Source organism: Pseudomicrostroma glucosiphilum (assembly GCF_003144135.1).
Source record: "Pseudomicrostroma glucosiphilum strain MCA 4718 unplaced genomic scaffold BCV69scaffold_16, whole genome shotgun sequence".
Lineage (NCBI taxonomy): Eukaryota > Fungi > Basidiomycota > Exobasidiomycetes > Microstromatales > Microstromataceae > Microstroma > Microstroma glucosiphilum.
This window is the reverse complement of record NW_020289928.1, coordinates 260814-278764: the sequence shown is the minus strand read 5'-3', so window position 1 is coordinate 278764 and position 17951 is coordinate 260814. Positions and strand designations below refer to the sequence as shown.

The 17951-nt window shown below is 56.6% G+C and overlaps 5 protein-coding genes across 5 annotated transcripts; 3 read left to right on the top strand and 2 right to left on the bottom strand.

The window, feature by feature from the left end:
* Positions 1 to 169: 169 nt before the first annotated feature.
* BCV69DRAFT_285089 (citrate synthase-like protein) lies at positions 170 to 2045 on the bottom strand. The gene is made up of 3 exons (XM_025493270.1): positions 1671 to 2045; positions 1318 to 1461; positions 170 to 1240 (listed from the first exon to the last, which is right to left on the bottom strand). Exons 1-3 carry the CDS (start codon positions 2026 to 2028, stop codon positions 330 to 332), a joined length of 1413 nt encoding a protein of 470 aa, XP_025345621.1. The 5' UTR covers positions 2029 to 2045; the 3' UTR covers positions 170 to 329.
* An 876-nt stretch (positions 2046 to 2921) lies between these two features.
* BCV69DRAFT_301257 (hypothetical protein) lies at positions 2922 to 5790 on the top strand (the record flags this gene model as incomplete). The annotated part of the gene is made up of 2 exons (XM_025494544.1): positions 2922 to 3872; positions 3964 to 5790. 2 exons carry the CDS (start codon positions 2922 to 2924, stop codon positions 5788 to 5790), a joined length of 2778 nt encoding a protein of 925 aa, XP_025345620.1.
* A 97-nt stretch (positions 5791 to 5887) lies between these two features.
* Positions 5888 to 8592, bottom strand: BCV69DRAFT_285087 (hypothetical protein). The gene is made up of 3 exons (XM_025493269.1): positions 7049 to 8592; positions 6652 to 6964; positions 5888 to 6567 (listed from the first exon to the last, which is right to left on the bottom strand). The coding sequence occupies exons 1-3, from the start codon at positions 8449 to 8451 to the stop codon at positions 6073 to 6075; spliced, it is 2211 nt and encodes a 736-aa protein (XP_025345619.1). The 5' UTR covers positions 8452 to 8592; the 3' UTR covers positions 5888 to 6072.
* Positions 8593 to 8894: 302 nt separating this feature from the next.
* On the top strand, positions 8895 to 10503 carry BCV69DRAFT_285086 (ras-domain-containing protein). Its single transcript, XM_025493268.1, has 4 exons — positions 8895 to 9163; positions 9291 to 9309; positions 9405 to 9876; positions 10077 to 10503. Exons 1-4 carry the CDS (start codon positions 9150 to 9152, stop codon positions 10217 to 10219), a joined length of 648 nt encoding a protein of 215 aa, XP_025345618.1. The 5' UTR covers positions 8895 to 9149; the 3' UTR covers positions 10220 to 10503.
* Positions 10504 to 12571: 2068 nt separating this feature from the next.
* On the top strand, positions 12572 to 17951 carry BCV69DRAFT_314652 (hypothetical protein). Its single transcript, XM_025495138.1, has one exon. The coding sequence runs from the start codon at positions 13058 to 13060 to the stop codon at positions 17621 to 17623; it is 4566 nt and encodes a 1521-aa protein (XP_025345617.1). The 5' UTR covers positions 12572 to 13057; the 3' UTR covers positions 17624 to 17951.

The window sequence follows — 17951 nt, the reverse complement described above, 5'->3', positions numbered from 1 at the left end:
GAGACGTAGAGATCGCTTATGAGGCGTCTGACTATCGCACTGAAGCTTGCCATCAATGTCGTTGTGACTCCGAGGCTACACACGCGCTGACCGGACGCAGCCAAACTCAGACTAGGAACAGATCACTCAGCACCCAGCACTCAGCACCCAGCTAGCGAAGCTTCAGACATACGTATGATAAGGGTACTCTATTCATTCAATACCAAAAGGTAGACGACTGTGAAAGCAAGCCTACAATTCCCTAGATGAGCCCAAGGCAATTACAAGCTGGGAGAGGAGCTGACGTTTCATGCCGGGCACGCACCAAAAGCTACGCTGTTTTCCAATTCTTACTTGAGGCTCTTCTCGAGGGCCTCAATCGACATCGACTTTGGTCGCTCAATGGGAAGACCAAGAGCCCTGGCCATGACCAGGTTGGGCAGGGCACCCAAAGCTCGGGAGACACCGAAGACGACGGTGTAGAAGTTCATCTCGGTCATACCGTAAGCGGTGAGACCGGCTCCAGAAGCGGCATCGACGTTGGGGAAAGGGTTCTTGATCTTGTTGGATCGGCCCAGGACAACGGGGGCGATCTTGGAGACTTGTTGAACCATCTTGACCAGGGGCTGGTCTCGCAGCTCCGGTGTCTGCTCGTAGAATCGAGACAGAGCCGAGAATCGGGGGTCGGGCTGACGCAGAACGGCGTGGCCGTAACCGGGGACAACTCGGCCAGAGGCGAGGGTGTCCTCAAGGTACTTCTCGATCTGCTGGTCGCTGGCCTCCTGACCAATCGACTCTTGCATTCCCTTGAACCAGACGAGCACCTCCTGGTTGGCAAGACCGTGCAGGGGTCCAGCCAGACCGAGGAGAGCAGCTGAGTAAGAGAGGAAGGGGTCCGAGAGGGCGGAACCAACCAGGTGTGAGGTGTGAGCAGAAACATTGCCTCCCTCGTGGTCACCGTGGATGGCGATGTAGAGACGGAGGAAGTCGGTCATGCCGACGCTGTCTCCGTAGCCGAGCATGTTGGAGAAGTTTCCGATCAGGTCCAAGTTGGGGTCAATGGCCTGCTTGCCATCTCCCTTGCCGTGAACATTGTAGTAGATCCTGGCGGCAACGGCTGGGAGCTTGGCGATGAGGTCGATGGAGTCATCGAAAGTGGGAGACCAGTACTCGGCCTTCTTGATACCCTTGGTGTAGGCAGCAGAGAAAGCAGAGTCGTGGTTCAGAGCGGCGGTGGCAGCAGCGAACTGGGTCATAGGGTCTGTTGAGCGCAGCAAAGCAAAGAGAATAGATCGTCAGTCATCACATATATCATACTTGAAGTTATCGTCTACTCACGCAGGGTCTTGGGGAACGAGTCGATGATCTTCTCGACGTACGAGGGCAGCTTGCCCTTGGAGGCGAGCTCAGCGGAGAGGCCACGGACCTGGTCGGCAGTGGGAACCTCACCGGTGAGGAGGAGCCAGAGCATAGATTCGGGGACTGAGGAGCATTCGTGGCGAGGAAAGAGAGGAACGACGGTCAGCAACGAATCTATCAGCTCAGCAAGAGAAAGTGGGAAGAACGCCGTCTTCACACAGCTTCTCTCCCTCAAGAGCTGCTGGTGTGCCTAACACAATGCCTTGCAGGCACCCCCTCCTGTTCCAGACTCTTCGCATGTAGCTGTGCGGCGATATAAGCAGACTACTCACGCATCTCCTTGCCCTTGAGGCCGAGGTCCTTGGCAGAGGGCAGCTCCTTCTCGCAGTCAGGGATGGACTTGCCGTGGAAGGCGATACCCCTCTCAGCGTCGAGTACGGAACCCTCCCAAAGCATGACCTTGAGTCCTCGCATACCTCCGAGGAGGTTGTCGAGCTTGATGTCACCGAGGGAAGTGTTGGAGTGCTTGGCCTTGAGTGCCTTCAGACGCTCCTGCTTCTTGGGGATGGCCTCAGCGACGGCCTCCTTGAGGGTGGAGGCATGTCGGATGGACTGGGAAGCGGCAGCCCACTGCTTGGCAGGTGCCGAGGCTCGGAGAGCTACTCGGGGGACGGAGGTGAGGGCGAACATGGTAGTTGCGGGTTTGTTGTATGTGGTGGTGATAGGATGGGGAGAAAAGGGTGGGAAGGAATGATGCACGGCTGGCCTCGGCGATGAAGATCTACGGCCCGGGTCGTCTGCGTCGGGCGGAACGGTTATGCGGTGGGGCCAAGGCACTGGGCCACTCTCCCGCTCCCGCTTCCCTTGCGCCCACCCACCCACACGCCATTTTTTCACGCCCCACCACTTCTTCTCGGCGGTCAGGATGTCCCTTCCGGCAATGCTTCTTGGTGATGGCGTTCCCACCTCTGTTCCTCACCTCTGTTCCTCGGAGATGATCGCATTGTCGCCGAAATACAATAGCCCACGCAAGTCCAGTTCTATGCTCGTGATCTTCCGCATGTCACTGTATGATCTCTTGTGCGCAGCCGCGGTCACTGCTCATGCGATCTGGAGGCTTTGCCTCTTCTCTCTAGTCTGCTCTTACAAACGACTCCTGAAGGCCTGAGCCCGCTATTTCAGAGCCAAGTCTCGCCTTATATCGAAGCAAGGCACATTATTCCTGTTCCTTCCCCCATTACTCCTCCTCCTTCCTTGCTTCGGATGCAGCACTCGCGGCGTGATCGGAGCAACTCGCCTCGCCCTGGCCTTTCGGGTGATCTGTGCCTGATCGCCTGCTCCACATTTCCGGCCCCGCAATGGCAGCCGCCAGAACTGCCATTGGACCCCCACTTCAAGGCTCACTGCGTACGGCTGACCTCACCGAAGCTCGAACAGCTGACCGACTCGTGGCTTCCTTCGTCGTCTCCTCACTCCCTCCTCTGATGGCGACCTCGTCGCTTCGCAAACGCTCACAACTGTTACTGCTGCCCTCCTAGAAGTACGCCGCCGAATCCTGACTCTCAGCTCAGCTCCCTTGCACCATGTCGAAAGCAGATGTTCATACCATCCCCTCCGAAGTTCTGTCGCTAATCCTATCTCGGCTGGACCCCTTATCATTGCATAGGGTCTCTCTGGCATCTAAGCATTTGAATCAGGCTGCCACACTGCCTGCGCTATGGGAGGAACACTGCGAGTCCTTCTGGCCCAGCGGGCCGCGAGGTGGCGCCAAGGCGGAGAATCAGCAATGGGAGCATTGGAGGCAGCGCAGATGGAGGGATGGTCTGAGGGAGCTGGTTGAGAGACAAGGACAGGGCCAAGAGCAGTCAGAAGAAGGTGAAGGACAGAGGCTTACCCTCTCACTAGAGCTCCTCACCGGCCCGCCGTCTGACCCTCGGCCACCTCTGCCCAACTTTCACGGGAGATTTCAAGAGAGGATGCAGCATGATCATGGCCTGGTGGAAGATCTCAGAGCCTTGGTCATTAGTGACGATCAAGGCGCTTCCTCTTCCAGCTCTTCCAGCTTCTCTCGGACACATCTGGCTGCTTTCTGTAGATTAGCTCTACGATATGGCCAAGATGTACGAGATCTCCTGCATAGACTGGCTTGGGATCAGACTGTCGACGCCGATAACGTCGATGAGGTTATGGCGCGCTTTCGCACAGAGACTACAAGCCCTTGGCCGACTGCCTACGACGTCCATACTCGTCTGTCCAGTTACCCAGGAGTGAGGAGACCTCACAAAGACTACCACCTCGCCCTCCATCACTTTGCACGCACCCTGCTCGATTACCTTCAGAGGGCCGAAGGGCTTGAGGTCTTCCGACAGATTAGAGAGAAAGATTCTCAATTGAGGTACGATGAGCAAGTCATGCGGGCCCAGACGGCTGGAGATCGGGATGGAGGGGCATGGCAGAGGGCCATGACAAGTACCGAAGAGGTCGAGGCAGCTCTCTCTGCTTTGGCATGCTTCAGGGGTGGAGACAGGGCTGAGGTGAGTGGGCCCTCAGGAGAACGCAGGAGGTCACATGCGCTCGGAGCTATAAGCTGATTGTTGCCCTAACCTTTCCTTCCTTACCCTTCAGATATCACGCTACCTGGATGTGATAGCGCTGTCGTGCTACTTCTCTCTCCGGCCAGGATCCGAAAGCAACACGTCGCTCCGCGCTGCCAGCCGACAGATCATGGCTCATTTGCAGCAATTAGGCAGTGGCGTCGCCGACCCTCTGAATTTCCTCGACATCGACAACTCTTTTCTACACATATCGATCATGTGTCCCGACAATCGAGCTACGCTGCCTCTCACACTCACACTCATTTTCTGCGCCATCGCTAGGAGACTAGGTATCGCTGCTGCTCTCTGCAATACTCCGGGAAGGATCATTGCTGTGGTAGAGGAAGGCGCCATGACAGACTTGCCCAACGACCCAGGGACCCGGCGACAATTTTATATCGACGCGTCTCAGGAAGATCCAGTCCGGGAGAATCTTCAGAACTTCACGGCCGAAGGAGGAGCGGCCTACAACGCTGCGCTGGCGTCAATCGACTGGAAGCCCGCCAGCCCTGCCGACCTGATACGAAGGTGCGCCCACAACATTCTCAATGCGGTACAAAATGGGCGTGGCATTCCTAGAGTCATCCATGTACACACTGCCCGTGCAAGGAGAAGTCGAGAGCAGCAAGCTGCGCAACAATCTAGCAATGAAGACGCACTCAAGGAGAAGACAGGAGCCTCCACGCCTGCTCAAGAAGTTTTCAGATTCCTCTCCTGTCATCCGAAAGACCACCACGCTCTCTTCCTACAGAAGGCTCTGCCTGTCTTCTTGAAAAGAGTCCTTCTGTCTACTACCCCCTCCACGCTGCCATCTTCACGACGTGCCTCTCCCCGCCACGAAGACGAAGAAGACGCGACGTACGCTGCAGCATGGATCATGACGGAGCTCAGTCCCGAGGAGTTGGGCACGAGGGGAAAAAAATGGATCATCGGCCAGATCGAGCTGAACTATCCGCTCGACATACTGCTTTGTCCCGGAGGTGAAGACGAGATGAACAAGCTTGTCTTGGCACAGCAGAGGGCGGAGCAGCAGCAGAGTGGAAGGCGTGCTGCACCCGATCATGACCTTGGAACGGAGGAAGAGAATGAGAGGCAACACTACGCTTTCTCTGCGTCCTCTTCAGCCTCGTCCGACTCGGAGACCTCCGACGAGGCAGGAGACGCAGATCGCATCTTCCGCACCAGCGCCGGGCTGCTCTTTCAAAACGACATCCTCCCGGTAGAAGTTCACCCACGTCGTCCTCCCCAACACCCCTCGAGCGTCTCTTCTGCCTCTTCCGCCGAGCAAGATCAAGAGCGAGACAATATCCTCTACACCGTCGGCACTCTCTTTAAACATCGTCGATTTGGTTATCGAGCCGTCATTGTCAGTTGGGATCCCATTTGTTCTGCTAGTCCTACTTGGATTCAACAAATGGGAGTAGATCAATTAGAAGGGGGAGGAAGATCACAACCTTTTTATCATGCAGTCGTGGATGATGGATCTAGGAGGTACGTCGCACAGTGCAACGTTGTACGTCTAAAATCGGGTAGCAGTGGTTCGTCTAGTGGTATATCCAGCAGAGCACAAGTACGATCTGGAGTGTCAGGGCTGGAGGTAAGGGCAGCTCCAGCTCCAGCTCCAGCTCCAGCTCCAGCTCCAGCTCCAGCTCCAGCTCCAGCTCCAGCTCCAGCTCCAAGTCGAGCCAACCTTCTTGAAGAAGAAGGCGAAACCATCGAGGACTTTGTCCAAGTCTTGAATGTGCGCGGCATCGGTAGGGAATTTCGCGCGGCCGATGCCTCCCAGTATCGATTGAGAAAAAATGCAACACTACGTGCTGCTTTCCCTGATGATGAGAGTGCAGATGAGGATCTGTAAGGATAGGATAGGATAGGATAGGATAGGAGTGAAGGGGAGGGGAGAGGAGGGGAGGAGATAGCGCGAGGAAGCAGGAAACAGGAAATAGGAAGATGTGAAGAGGTTTTGTAGTATTATTGCGAGGCGATGCAGATAAAGTATTGACATTGCTTGTACGACTGGCGAGAAGATGGTGAAGCATGCCCCAAAAACGAAGAATAAGGTACTGTTTTTGCATACTCCCAAGTAGGACTCGACAAAGAAAAGTGGGGAAGACATTGCCTCACGGGAGCTTCCCGACACTTATCTCACCTCGTTCGCCACGGGAGCTGCTTTGACATCATCTGGATGCGGCGACTGTTGTTGTTGTTGCTGCTGCTGCTGCGCTGATTGAGCATCTCCTCTCCGAGCATCGGGCACCTCATTCGCCTTGGCTTCTATCTCCTCCCTTACCTCTTGCCCTACACTCTTCCCATTCTCCTTTGCACTCCTCTCCTTTTCCTCCTCCCTCTCCCTCTTCTCCTCCTCTTCCTCCTCCATGATCATTTCCCTCCTTCCTCTTTCCCAAGTCTCCAAGACACCCATCAATACCCACCCCATCCCCACCATGTAGACCAAACCCGCCGCCCAAACTCTCAGGAATACGTCCTGTGCTTGCATCTCCAAGAGGTAGGCTTGGGAGAGCCAGAGGATCTGAGTGAGGAGCCAGACGCCTAGGAGGAGATAGGATTGAGTGGGCGAGGTGGGAGAGAGGGAGGGGAGGAGCGGTGGGAGGAAGGGAAGATACCAGAGGAAGTACTGTGGGAGCGAAGTGATGGAGGGAGGGAGATTAGGAATTGGACCTTCACTAGCATCTGTTTTGATCGCGCGCGGCAGACTCACCTGACTCGTAGCAACCTTGTTCAACACCACAAAGGCCATACTCTGCGCAGCGCAAGCAGCAAGCACATCGCCCTTTCTCCCCAATTTGTACCCAATGTACACCACCACTAGAATCTGCGGCGCGAATGATCCCAACCTTGTCCAGCTCGCGGCAGTCTCGGCGGCAGCGGCGCCGCCGCTGAGCGAGCCTGTACCTGAGATGGCGGGTGTGTGGATGAGATAGAGGGGGAGAAAGTAGGGCGAAAAGTTGTGCCGGTGGTCGAGCCGTGTTAGGTGGTAGAGGAAGGTATTGTCCAGATATGGCTGACCCCATCTGGTAAGCAGGCGTGTGAGAGAGCGCGTAGAGTCAGCGAATATACTCTTCGACACATCGGTAAGATCTGTCTCTGCCACTCACATCATCCAGAGTCCCAGAGCTACACCTAGGAACGCATATGCGCTGATAAGAGCAAACAGCGCCGCGTCGGACCATCTCGCCCCCCTTCTGAGACCTTCTCCATCCGTCCGTAGCAGCAGAGCAGAAAGGACGGGCACTCCAAAGAAGATGGGGAAGAGCTTGAGATGGGCTGCAAGAGCGAGGAGCAGAGGCGCAACCAGCAGTGGTATCGGCAAGGTGGGTAGTGGGAGAGAGGGGAGGGATGATTGAGGATACGAGAGGGGCGCTGCACTTGTCTGAGCATCGGCTGGGGAAGAAGGCGCGTCTGGCCGGATGGTCGAGTTGTCGTCTGTAGAGGCGGACGAGGCTCCATCGTCATCCTCATTCACCTTGCTGAGTGGTTGAGCGCTAAGATATTGCTTCTTTTCTTGAGGGGCAGCCTTTTCCTCCTGTGCATTGCCGTCGAAGGCCTTGCCATCCACCACAATCACTCCATCCAGACCATCGTCATCGTCACCGATCCCCAAACCCTCTACAAGCATCGTCGCCGAGTTGACAAACGCCAGGATGGCGACGCATAGGATGGCTTCCGAACTGCCTCTCGTTGCAATTTGAGCAGGGAATGGATTCAGCAGCCAGAGGAGGCCGACGCTATGGGTTGGCTGGGACAAGAGCCTGGGCAGAGAGCCGCCCTTGCCGAAGACGGAGGCAGGGAAGCTGGTAGGCGCCGGGGCGTTCACCCGCCCCCTAGCTCTCTTGCGCCGCAGTGCAATGTCCCACATCAGCACGCCTGCAGCCAAGTCGGCCAGGACGAAGAGGAGCTTTCCCCAGATGTTCTCGGCGAAGCTGCCGGGACCTGCCCATGCGCCAGGGGACATGAGTATGGCCAGCAGAGGCGTGTAGCGGAACGTGGGACGAGCGTAGGGATTGCCCATAGCAGCCAGCGGCTTCAAGAAGGGCCGCAATACAGCCATGGAAACTGGCAAAAGCACTGTCTCTATGCGATTGGGCGGAATGAGGGAGAGAGCTGCTTCATCTCCCAGCTCTTTCCGCTTCTCTTCTGCGGGCCCTGCTCCAGCGGACCGGGCTGTGAGTACGTCTTCATGCTGTAGGATATATCTGGCGCCAATGGCAAGCCATCCCTTTGCGCAAGCATCCTTTGTAGTGCCAGGTGGGTCAGTAAACTCCTGAAGTGTGTCCCACGGGTCGGCCTGATGGGGTGGTACGGCTGCCGAAATGGGGCAGCCGTGGACGAGATGAGAGGCGCCAGACGTGAATACGTGGTAGTCTACGTCGGTGTATGGCAGCGAGGGGTTGCGAGCATCGGTGACGAGTCCGACGAAGAGGAGGAGGAGGCGTAGGGCGAGGCCGAGGAGGAGATAGGTGAGGCGGTTGCGCGTGAGTAGGGGCGTCGTGGGAGCCATGACGGACAGAGGGGGGGAAGAGGGCGAGGGAGGAGCGGGAGGCCAATGAAGGCCTGTCTGCGTCTATGCTCCAAGTCCGGTGATGGTATGAGGATTGCTTATGATGTTTGGATGCGTGACTGGTGGGAAGATGGCCAGGCGTTTACTTGTGTGGGTGCAGCCGTGAAAAGGACGTTGGCCCCTGCTCGGCGATGCGGGGGAGGCCAGAGTCGCGTGGCTGATGGCCCTGGTGCAGAGCCAGCGCGGCGCACGGGGGGGGCCAGGCCAGGCCACGCACAAGTGACAGGCGCAGAGCGGAGAGGCGCACAGAGGCGCACAAGCAAAGCAACACCCGCGGGCAGCCAGGCGGACAGTCAAGACAAGGCCCACAAGCGGCCAGGCGGGCGGGCGGGCGATCAAGCAAGCCTCACACATACGCCCATCCTCTCTGTCCATACCACCATCACCACCACCACCACCACCACAAAGCTCGCCTCTTGGCCACTTCCAGCGACAATCTTGTCTGAGAAGTACACTGCACAGACACAGCTGCCCGGCCACGATCTCACGACATCAAGACATCCTACGCTCGCACTCACCCCGAGCCGCATATAGCTACTACGCAAAGCAGCAAGCAAACTCGACCCGCACAGCCACCTCTTTAAACGCACCGCACTCTTGCCACCCTTTCCCACCCTTTTCCCTTACACATACACATAATGGCTGACGCTCAGTGAGTCGCACATAAGCAGTGCTGCAGTCGGCGCAGTCAAGCCTCCGGGCTAGCTCGGCCTTGACTTGCGACAGTCCAAACTGATACGCCGCACTCGTCGCCCCTGCTCCCCTTGCAAACTCTCTAGATACGACTATCTCTTCAAGGTGACTAGAAATTGCTCTCAACTGCATGACGTTCAAACTCTTCACTCTTACTCACACCTCACCGCCTTACCCTTTTACCTCCCCCCTTTCCACAGGTGGTGCTGATCGGAGACTCGGGAACAGGAAAGTCGAACCTCCTCTCTCGATTCACACGCAACGAGTTCTCCCTCGAGTCCAAGTCCACAATTGGAGTCGAATTTGCTACCAGGTCCATCTCGGTAGACTCAAAGACTGTCAAGGCCCAAATCTGGGACACTGCTGGTCAGGAGCGTTACAGGGCCATCACATCAGCCTACTACCGTGGTGCAGTGGGGGCCCTCTTGGTGTACGACATTGCCAAGCACCCAACATACGTCAATGTGTCCAGGTGGCTAAAGGAATTGAGGGACCACGCTGATAGCAACATTGTCATTATGCTCGTGGGGAACAAGAGTGATTTGAGGCATCTCAGAGCAGTACCCACCGATGAGGCAAAGAGCTTTGCTGCAGAGAACAACTTGAGCTTCATTGAGACGTCTGCCCTCGACGCCAGCAACGTCGAGCAGGCCTTCCAGAATATCCTCACTGGTGAGTTGGCGGCGGCAGTGCAGCGAGAAAGGGGACAGGCTTGACGGCGAGCGAAGATGGCAGCAAGAGGAGCTCAGCCGCTTTCATGGGCTGAGGTGGACATAGCAATACCTACTCTTGCACATATGGGCTACTCTTTGCTGATCATGCTCCCCTATCTCCTCCTTTTCCCTACGTACGTCCTTCTGCCGCCCCTGTAGAGATCTACCGCATCGTTTCAAACAAGGCGCTGCAGTCATCCGACGAGGTCATCAAGCCCACGGGCGGATCAGAGACAATTACCGTACAGACTTCGACAGACGATGGAGGCGCTGCTGGCAAGAAGGCTGGTGGATGCTGCTAGAGATTCGTGGAGTGGAGAGAGGAGCTGAATGCAGCGTGCGTGGGTGCGATTCCCCTTCGTCTCATCTTCTGCAATGGAGGGTTTGGCGGGCTTCCGTGGCGGGCTGCAAGCTACAAGCCAGCATACATGTATCATCGTTGGTCGGACGCTGGTGAGGAGGTGTAGAGGTAGAGGATGTACGACTGGCGCCTGGTGACTGGCGAAGTGCGACTGCGACTGCTCTTCTTCTTGTATCTTGTGCATGCAAGGTGATTTCTTTTCCGATTGTTAGGAGCTCAGCCAGCCAGGTGGAGAGTGAGAGTGAGAGTGAGAGTGAGAGTGAGAGTGAGAGTGAGAGTGAGAGTGAGAGTGAGAGTGAGAGTGAGAGTGAGAGTGAGAGTGTGTCGGTCTGCTCTGCTCTGCTCTCTGCTCTACCCCCAAGGATCGACGGTCCAGCTACGTCCCCCACAGAGTGAATCCCGACGTCCGCCGTGCGGATAATGCTCCACCCCCCGGTGGTGGCCCCGATGTCGAACAACACCTCTCGGCCGGTCAACGGACCATTCGATCACTCGATCACTCAAACATTCCGTACTCCGTGCTCGGTCCGATTGCCTGAACTTTCGGGTGATTGCCTCACCGAAAATTCGCCGATGGTGACCCCATCGTCGTGGCTTCGAGCGGTGCTGCCGGATGGTGCTGGTGGCAGCGAGGAGAGCGGGATGGAGGGGGGGAGAATGGGGCGCTGCGCTGCGCTGCGCTGTGCCGGCCGTATCGTTTGTCGTTGTCAGTGTCAAATCGGGGACAACTCCTGTCATGTCAGGTCAGGTCAAGCCATACCATGCCACGTCCCGCTCAACGTCGCACGTCAAGGCATATCTCCGCTTCTTGGCGCTGACAAAGTACGTTTCCAAAGTGACGGCAGAGGCTATAGCGGTGACCGGCGATCAAGTTTCATTCTTTCGTGATTAGGTTGGCGCGACGAGACCGGCGATCCACCTCCTTTCATCCCTGTATGTCCATCTAGGCTATGCTATGCTATGCTACTCGAAGCTGTGCTTAGAGATGCCGTAGGAGCAATGACCGTCCGCGTCGCCAAGCGAGGGTTTTAGAAGCCCAGTAGAGGACCCGCCTGCAATGCACCGTCTGGCGTGGCGTGGCGGGGCGGGGCGTGGGCGTGGCGCATCTTGCCTCCGGTCCCTTTCTCGCTTCGCTCGCCTTACCCGCCCCTCCTCATCGGACTTCCTTTGGGCACTTTCTCCGAGAGAGAGAGAAGAAGAAGAAGAAGAAGAAAAAGTCAAGAGCTTAACAGTAAAGGCGCTGCGATGCTTTGAGTTCAGACGATTGGGAGAGATGATGTAAGCTGAGCTGTGAGGACACCCTTGGGAGCAAGATCGTTGGAATTCCCTAGGCTCATTCTCGATCCGAAGCTGGGGGAAGGAAGGAGGAAGGGGGGCTTGGGCAAAGGGCTCGGGGCATGCGTCACTCACGGTGACCAGGACAAGCTCCACGCGCTATCTCGAGACGCAGCGCCTCTGATCATGTGTAATCGCGGGCCTTTTCTGAGGTGATGGAGCAGGGTGAAGCCCATGCAGATATGGCGCTCCAGGGTGTCGCGATGCCGGACTATGCAATGAGAGAGTGAGACGATCGCCTACAGGCTGGAAGCGGGGACGGAGGAGCTGACAACAACGGAGAAGCGGGGTGAGGGATACATGACACAATGCCGACAGCTGCCAGAGCCGCCGAGTAGATGCGACCCGCCGGTTCAGCTCGGCTAAGATGAAAGGGGGAGGGGCGAAGCTGACGCTGACTGATGGATGGGTACAGCTACACTTCGCTTGCTTGGCGAGGCGAGGTGGGCGCAACAGCATCGGAACAACCGGAGGTGTGTGTGTGTAGGTCGTATCATTTAATCCCTCTGGGGGGGAGGGGGGGACCAATTCTCAATCGGCTCTCATCATGTCCCTCGCCTACATGATGCAAGCACACCGGCCTTTGTGCATTTTAACCTTTGGGTGTGCGAGCAGAGGATTGAAAGTGCATCATCCTTCTCCAGCGTTCTAGGTCCAAGAAGCCTAAGTGCCCCCCTTGCTCGCTTGCGCAATCGGCCTAGACGGCGACTGGTGGCTGGTGCACTTCTGCCCGGGTCTGACCCCGCCCAGCCCTCCCCCTTGCTTCCCGCTGCAGCCTTGGACCGAGGTAAGAAGAGCATGGGACGTTGCCTTTTTTTTTCAGTCCCCGGTAGACGCCTGGGATAAGTGCGGTAGCGGACTTTGGTTGTCTGTCGTCCCTCACTTCTGTGCTGACAAGTCTCGGCGTGTAGCTCCAGAGTCTAGCTCCTGCTGCTGCCGCTGCTGCTGCATCCCCTCTGGAGCCTCTGGTTGCTGATACGCTCGCCCCTCTTCGGTCACTATGGTAAATCTGTGTGAGATCTAAGCTGCGCGCTACCCATTAAGGCCCGCTGCTGCCAGTCACGCCACGCCTGGTCCTCCGCCTCCGCCCAATCGCCCTACCCCTCTTGCTGCTGCAGACACTGCTCCACGCAGTCCACAACTCACACCCACAGCCGCACACAGTCTAGCACCCTCACTTCCTCGCACGCTCCCCCCCCCACTACCCGTGTCAGCGGCTAGAGCCCTGGGCCCACTCCACCGCCCTCAGCCACCAACACTACTCTTCGAGCTAGCCAGCCATCGCAGGCCTGTTTTCCTCTTCCTCTTCCATACCATCCTTTCGACTTTATCGCATCGCCTCCTCTACACTATTGCCCATCATTAGTCTCTCCATCAGCGCAACGACGCAAAGGGTAGCTCCCTTCCTCATCATCTTCTCCTCTCTCATCCCGCAATAACGCTAATGAGGGGAGGACCTGGCATGATGGCAGGAGGGTCAGACGCTGGCTACCCAGCTCACACCTATCAGCAGCCTTCATCCTCAACCCCCTTCTCCACCTCTTCCGGTGGCCATCGCTCTCCCTTTTCCTACGCTCCCTCGTCGTCGAGCTCTCAGCCCTCGTCCACATTTGCCTTTGCCAGGCCGATGCGATCTCCCTCGCCCAGGCCCCCTATGACCAGCTTGAATGGGCCCTCGAAATTCACCAGCGCCTCTGCCAATGCTCCGCGATACGGCGAGGCCACGGGGCGAGGAGAGGAAATCAACTACGGCGACGACGAAGACGAAATCGATTCAATGTCACCTTCGGCGTCGCATTCCTCCTTACCTTCGGCCGCAAAGAAGATTCGCCGAACTCACGCAAGGCGATCCTGTCTCGCATGCCGTAAGCGCAAAGCCAGATGCGAGCTGCCAGATATCACTGTCCCCTCTTCGATGGACCCCTTGCCATACACGGTCAAGTGTCATCGATGCAAGACGCTCGATACGGATTGTATCGTCTGGGATGGCGATCGCAAGATGAAGGGCGATCGTCCGGCAAGGTACGGGCCGCCTCAGGACAAGATTGCTGCCAGCAAAGGTCGCTCCACTTCTCGCACAAATGCCAGTGCAGGCCGCTCACCTCTCACCGAGCATGCTGACGGCAGCGGCGATTCTGATGCTGCTCGTAGGAAGCGAAAGGCTGCTTCGCTCGTTGCAAATTCCAACCGACATACCGCACCTTTGCAATTCTCCATGCGCGAGCCTCATCTTCAGGACGGCTACGAACAAGCTGTGCCCAACCTTCGTACCATTGCCCCTGTCCCTGCGACTGAACAACCCCGTACGCGCCATTGGGCTGCCACTACGGAGGACATGATCGACACTATAGGCCCATGGTCTGATGCAGACGAGAACTCAGGCGCCAGGCAGGCGACCAATGACTCCTCCTCTCGGCCAACTTCCAAAAGCAGCTCAGTCTCGGGCCCACACGCCGCCAATCACACGACATCGGACGAAAGGCTCCTCTCGAAGGCAGTAACTTTGGCAAGCTCCCAACACCGTCTCTCATCTGAAAAGGCAAAAGGCGGCCGCTCCGATGCGACTAGCAGTTCCGTCAAGAGCAAAGCAGAAGCATCTGGACTGAAGATGAATGCACGCGACTACCGGATGAAGCTGATGAATGCAACTGGCAGAAACGCAGCACTGATGTCCGAGATCATCTACGGCGCACCAGAATATCGAGCTCGTGCCCGCGAGGGAGAGACTGTCGCTTACGCCTATCGAGGTGTGCCGGTGGTGGATGAGGGAACGGTCCCACGAGACAAAGTCGAGGCTCTCATTCGAGCCCATCCCTTTCTCAATCCTGAGCTGGTCAACTCGGTCCCGGAAGATGCTGATCCTGCTTCAGGCCGGGTGTTCCTCAGCAACGTGGTCAACTACCTTTGTCTCAAGCCCAATCCGCCACCGGATCTGACATCCTTTGTGATCCGGCATTCCTCAATACATGTGATCATGCAGTCTCGCAACCGAGAGACCTGTCAGGCTCTATTGCTGTTGGTACTCTACGAACCATCGGATCTGCAGTTGGGAAAGCCTGCACATGATGTCGACGTTCAGCTGGATCACTGTCCAGGGCATCACTTGTACCAAGCGGCAATGAATTGCGCACTCTCCCTCGGCTTGGACAGGGTGATCCCCAATCTTTCCACTGGGCCAGACGCCTTGGATCCAAACTCTCCTCTGCAACAGAGGATGAGCAAGCTACGAGACGCCGCTCTCTGGTTGACCGTCAGCGGCATGGGCGTTAGTCAGGCATTCTCAAGCACAAGGCCTCAATTGCCGCCCCTCTTCCCTTCGATGGCTGACATCGACGCGTTTCAGGACGCCATCCAACCGCTTCTGTCTGCCTCAACAAAAGACAACGCAGCGCTTGCATCAGTATATCACAATAGGGATACTCGGCAAAAGTCCGAAGCCTCCTCTGCATCCGACACTCCTCATCCACCTCTGACCTACCAAGCTTTGGCAATGTCTCTCCACATCCTGAGTCGACGTGCCAGAACGAGCTTACAAGTGCGCACTTACTGGAACGAATTGAATCCCTACGACTTCTGCGACGCCAAGAACATCATGTCGTTTGGGAGAATCCTCGTGACCATGACGATTGATGTATTGGAGACGCAACTGCGCAACAAATCAGAGCTCGAGGAGCTCCAAGCACTGATCAGCAAGGCATCTGTCTCGAGACCTGCCACCTCAAGCGGAGCTAGTGACCAGAATTCGAAGGATCCGATCCTCAATATCTTGCTCAAATGGGCAGAGATCGAAGCACTGGAGACAATCGCGGGTCTCAATACACGCGTCTTGTTCTTTGTTATCATGACACTGGCACTGAAACAGCATCGGCTCTCCAAACTTGCCGCCTACGAGGGTTTCGACACGCTTCAGCCAGAGCAAGCTGACATGATTGCCGAAGTGGCCGAGTGGACAAGCTGGGTCAACGAGAGGCTACTGCGTCTCGCCAGCAGTTTGCTTCCGCTACCTCCTACCGGCTCGGATCCGCGAAGAGCCAAGCAAGCAGAGAAACTCGAGTCAAGCCCGGCACTTGCCGACTATCAGCACTCATCTCGATATCTGCATCTCATACCTCACTTTCAATTCAGTGCAGTCGTCTTCGTCGCAGCCAAGCAGAGTGTGGAACACAAGCTATTCGTCGCCTTTGGTAGCGGAGATCTTGGCTCTGGAAACAAGACCATGCTTGCTGTCTTTGGACGTGCTGTTCAAGGCCTCGTCACCTTAGCTCAGGGAGATCGACTGAGTGTTCCTGCGATTGTCGGCAATGTCCTGCGCGAGTTCGCCAGGAGGTATGCGAATATCGTCAAGAAGACCGAAGAGGTAGCTGCGCGTGACAAGAATAGAGACGGTAGCAGCAAGAAGGGCAGCAGCAAGAATGCGGGCTTGCCGAATGCGGGAGGCTTCCATCGCAAAGGAGGTGACACAGCAAGTTCTCGGTTCGCTGTACGGTGCGCCAATGCCGTTGAGCGGGTACGAATGGTCTTTGGGGACCCTGCGCACTGGCCCCCGGGTCGTAAGCTCAGCGGAAATGGTGAGATCCCATTGGCTAGCGAGAAGACGGAAGCTGCACGGAAAGGGGGCCGCCCCGGTGATGTCGATGTCAAGTTGAACAGCAAGCTCTTTGACGACGGCAGGAGCGTCGCGAATACCTCCACGTCGCAGCAGCAGCAGCAGCAACAGCAACAACAGCCCCAGCCCCAGCCCCAGCAGCAACAGCAGGCCGCGCTGCCGCTTCCCTTTGACGCTCCTTGGGATCAGCAACAGCAGCAAGCACAGCAGCAGCAATACCCTCGATATGACCTACAGATGTCGATGCAGACAGATGACTTTCAGCCTTCACCCCCAATTCTCGAAGGAAGCGTCAGCATCACCGACTATGACAGCCGCTTCCCTACATTCACTGAAACTTATCTCTACGACGACCTTGGGGGAGGGACAGCTGGTGAGCAGAACGGCATCGCGCCCCCTTTCTTCTCCTTGGGTGACTATACCCATGCCGCCTTGGACCACCTGCTTGGCACTTTGGACAACGAGTTCATGGGATTCCCAATCGACTTGCAAGCTCAAGATGGAACGGGAGATGAGGGAAGCATTGTAGAGAGCATTGTCAATCAATGGGATGGGAGTTCTTTCAACAGTGAGAGTGGTCAGGACTTGCTCAGAGGAGGAGCGGGAGGTAGCGCTATCCCTTCGGGATATGCAGCTCACTATCCTCAAGCGCCCTCTTCTGCTATATACACCCACGAGCCCATTGCTGCTGGCCCAGGTCCAAGCCCTGCAGCTTCTTCCTCGTACAGCAGCGACTTGTCCTCGGCTGCCATCGCCAATGGGCTCTCGATTTCTCGGATGATTTCTAGCGGTACTTCCCAGCCTCTCCCATCTCAGCCTCCGCAAGCCCATCAACATGTCCTCAACTCCCAGCCTGCGCCTTATGCACACCAAGGCCCTCATGGGCAGGCGAGTAGTCAAAGTCAAGGCCGAGGACCGCTTTCGGCAGGACTCTACAGTCCCATTACTCCACTACAAAGCGCTTATCTTTCCATGGGGGCACATCAAGCATCTGCGTCCGCGCCTCCCGAGAGTGCGCCACTGATCAGTTCCTATGCCTACTATGGCGATGCGCGAAAGGGTACACAGAACGCTGGTGTAGGTCCAGCACTTTCAGATGGAGGCATAAACGAAGAGGCCAAGCTCGGTCCTTCGGGTGGGGGACATTCTCTCCGACCTGACAATGGAGGGTACTACGCTGCCTCTATCGGTGCGGGAGGTGGAAGAGCGAACTCATATGGGATGGGGTACGACAGCGCTGGAGGCGGCAGTGGCGGTGCCGATGGCATAGGAAGTGGATTTATGCAGCATCAACATCAACAACAACAACAACGTCAGCAGCAGCAGCAAGGATACCAGCATGCGGCTTCTCAGCAGTATCAGCAGCAGCATCATCAGCAACAGCAGCAAGCTCGACATAGGTAAATCACCGAGCGCACCGCTGAACTTTCTACGTATTCTTCGCAACGGATCGCAGTGTCTCTGGAGAAAGAGTGAAGGAGTGAAGGGACCTGGAAGGGGGCAAGAGGCGCAAAGACGGCGCTCTCCGTTCCTCTCTGGATTGGTATGGATGGACGGGGATTCTACAGCAGAACTTTACTGCTTCGCACATTTCCGTATTCTTTTCGCATTCGCATCTTCGCAATTTCTGTACCTCGTTACCCTTGCCTTTTCCCCTCGTCTTGTAGCATACAATGCGTTTTCACACTTGAAGATACAGTAGCGCTTTGTGCGACTTTGATTGTCAAGCGGC

Coding starts and splice junctions, on each gene's coding strand:
- BCV69DRAFT_285089 (XM_025493270.1), bottom strand. CDS start 2,028: ATGTTCGCCCTCACCTCCGTCCCCCGAGTAGCTCTCCGAGCCTCGGCA. Junction 1,462..1,670: donor CCTCAAGGGCAAGGAGATGC/GTGAGTAGTCTG, acceptor AATGCTCCTCAG/TCCCCGAATCTATGCTCTGG. Junction 1,241..1,317: donor CTCGTTCCCCAAGACCCTGC/GTGAGTAGACGA, acceptor TGCGCTCAACAG/ACCCTATGACCCAGTTCGCT.
- BCV69DRAFT_285087 (XM_025493269.1), bottom strand. CDS start 8,451: ATGGCTCCCACGACGCCCCTACTCACGCGCAACCGCCTCACCTATCTC. Junction 6,965..7,048: donor GCTCTGGGACTCTGGATGAT/GTGAGTGGCAGA, acceptor CCTGCTTACCAG/ATGGGGTCAGCCATATCTGG. Junction 6,568..6,651: donor ACAAGGTTGCTACGAGTCAG/GTGAGTCTGCCG, acceptor TCGCTCCCACAG/TACTTCCTCTGGTATCTTCC.
- BCV69DRAFT_285086 (XM_025493268.1), top strand. Junction 9,877..10,076: donor CTTCCAGAATATCCTCACTG/GTGAGTTGGCGG, acceptor CCGCCCCTGTAG/AGATCTACCGCATCGTTTCA.
- BCV69DRAFT_314652 (XM_025495138.1), top strand. CDS start 13,058: ATGAGGGGAGGACCTGGCATGATGGCAGGAGGGTCAGACGCTGGCTAC.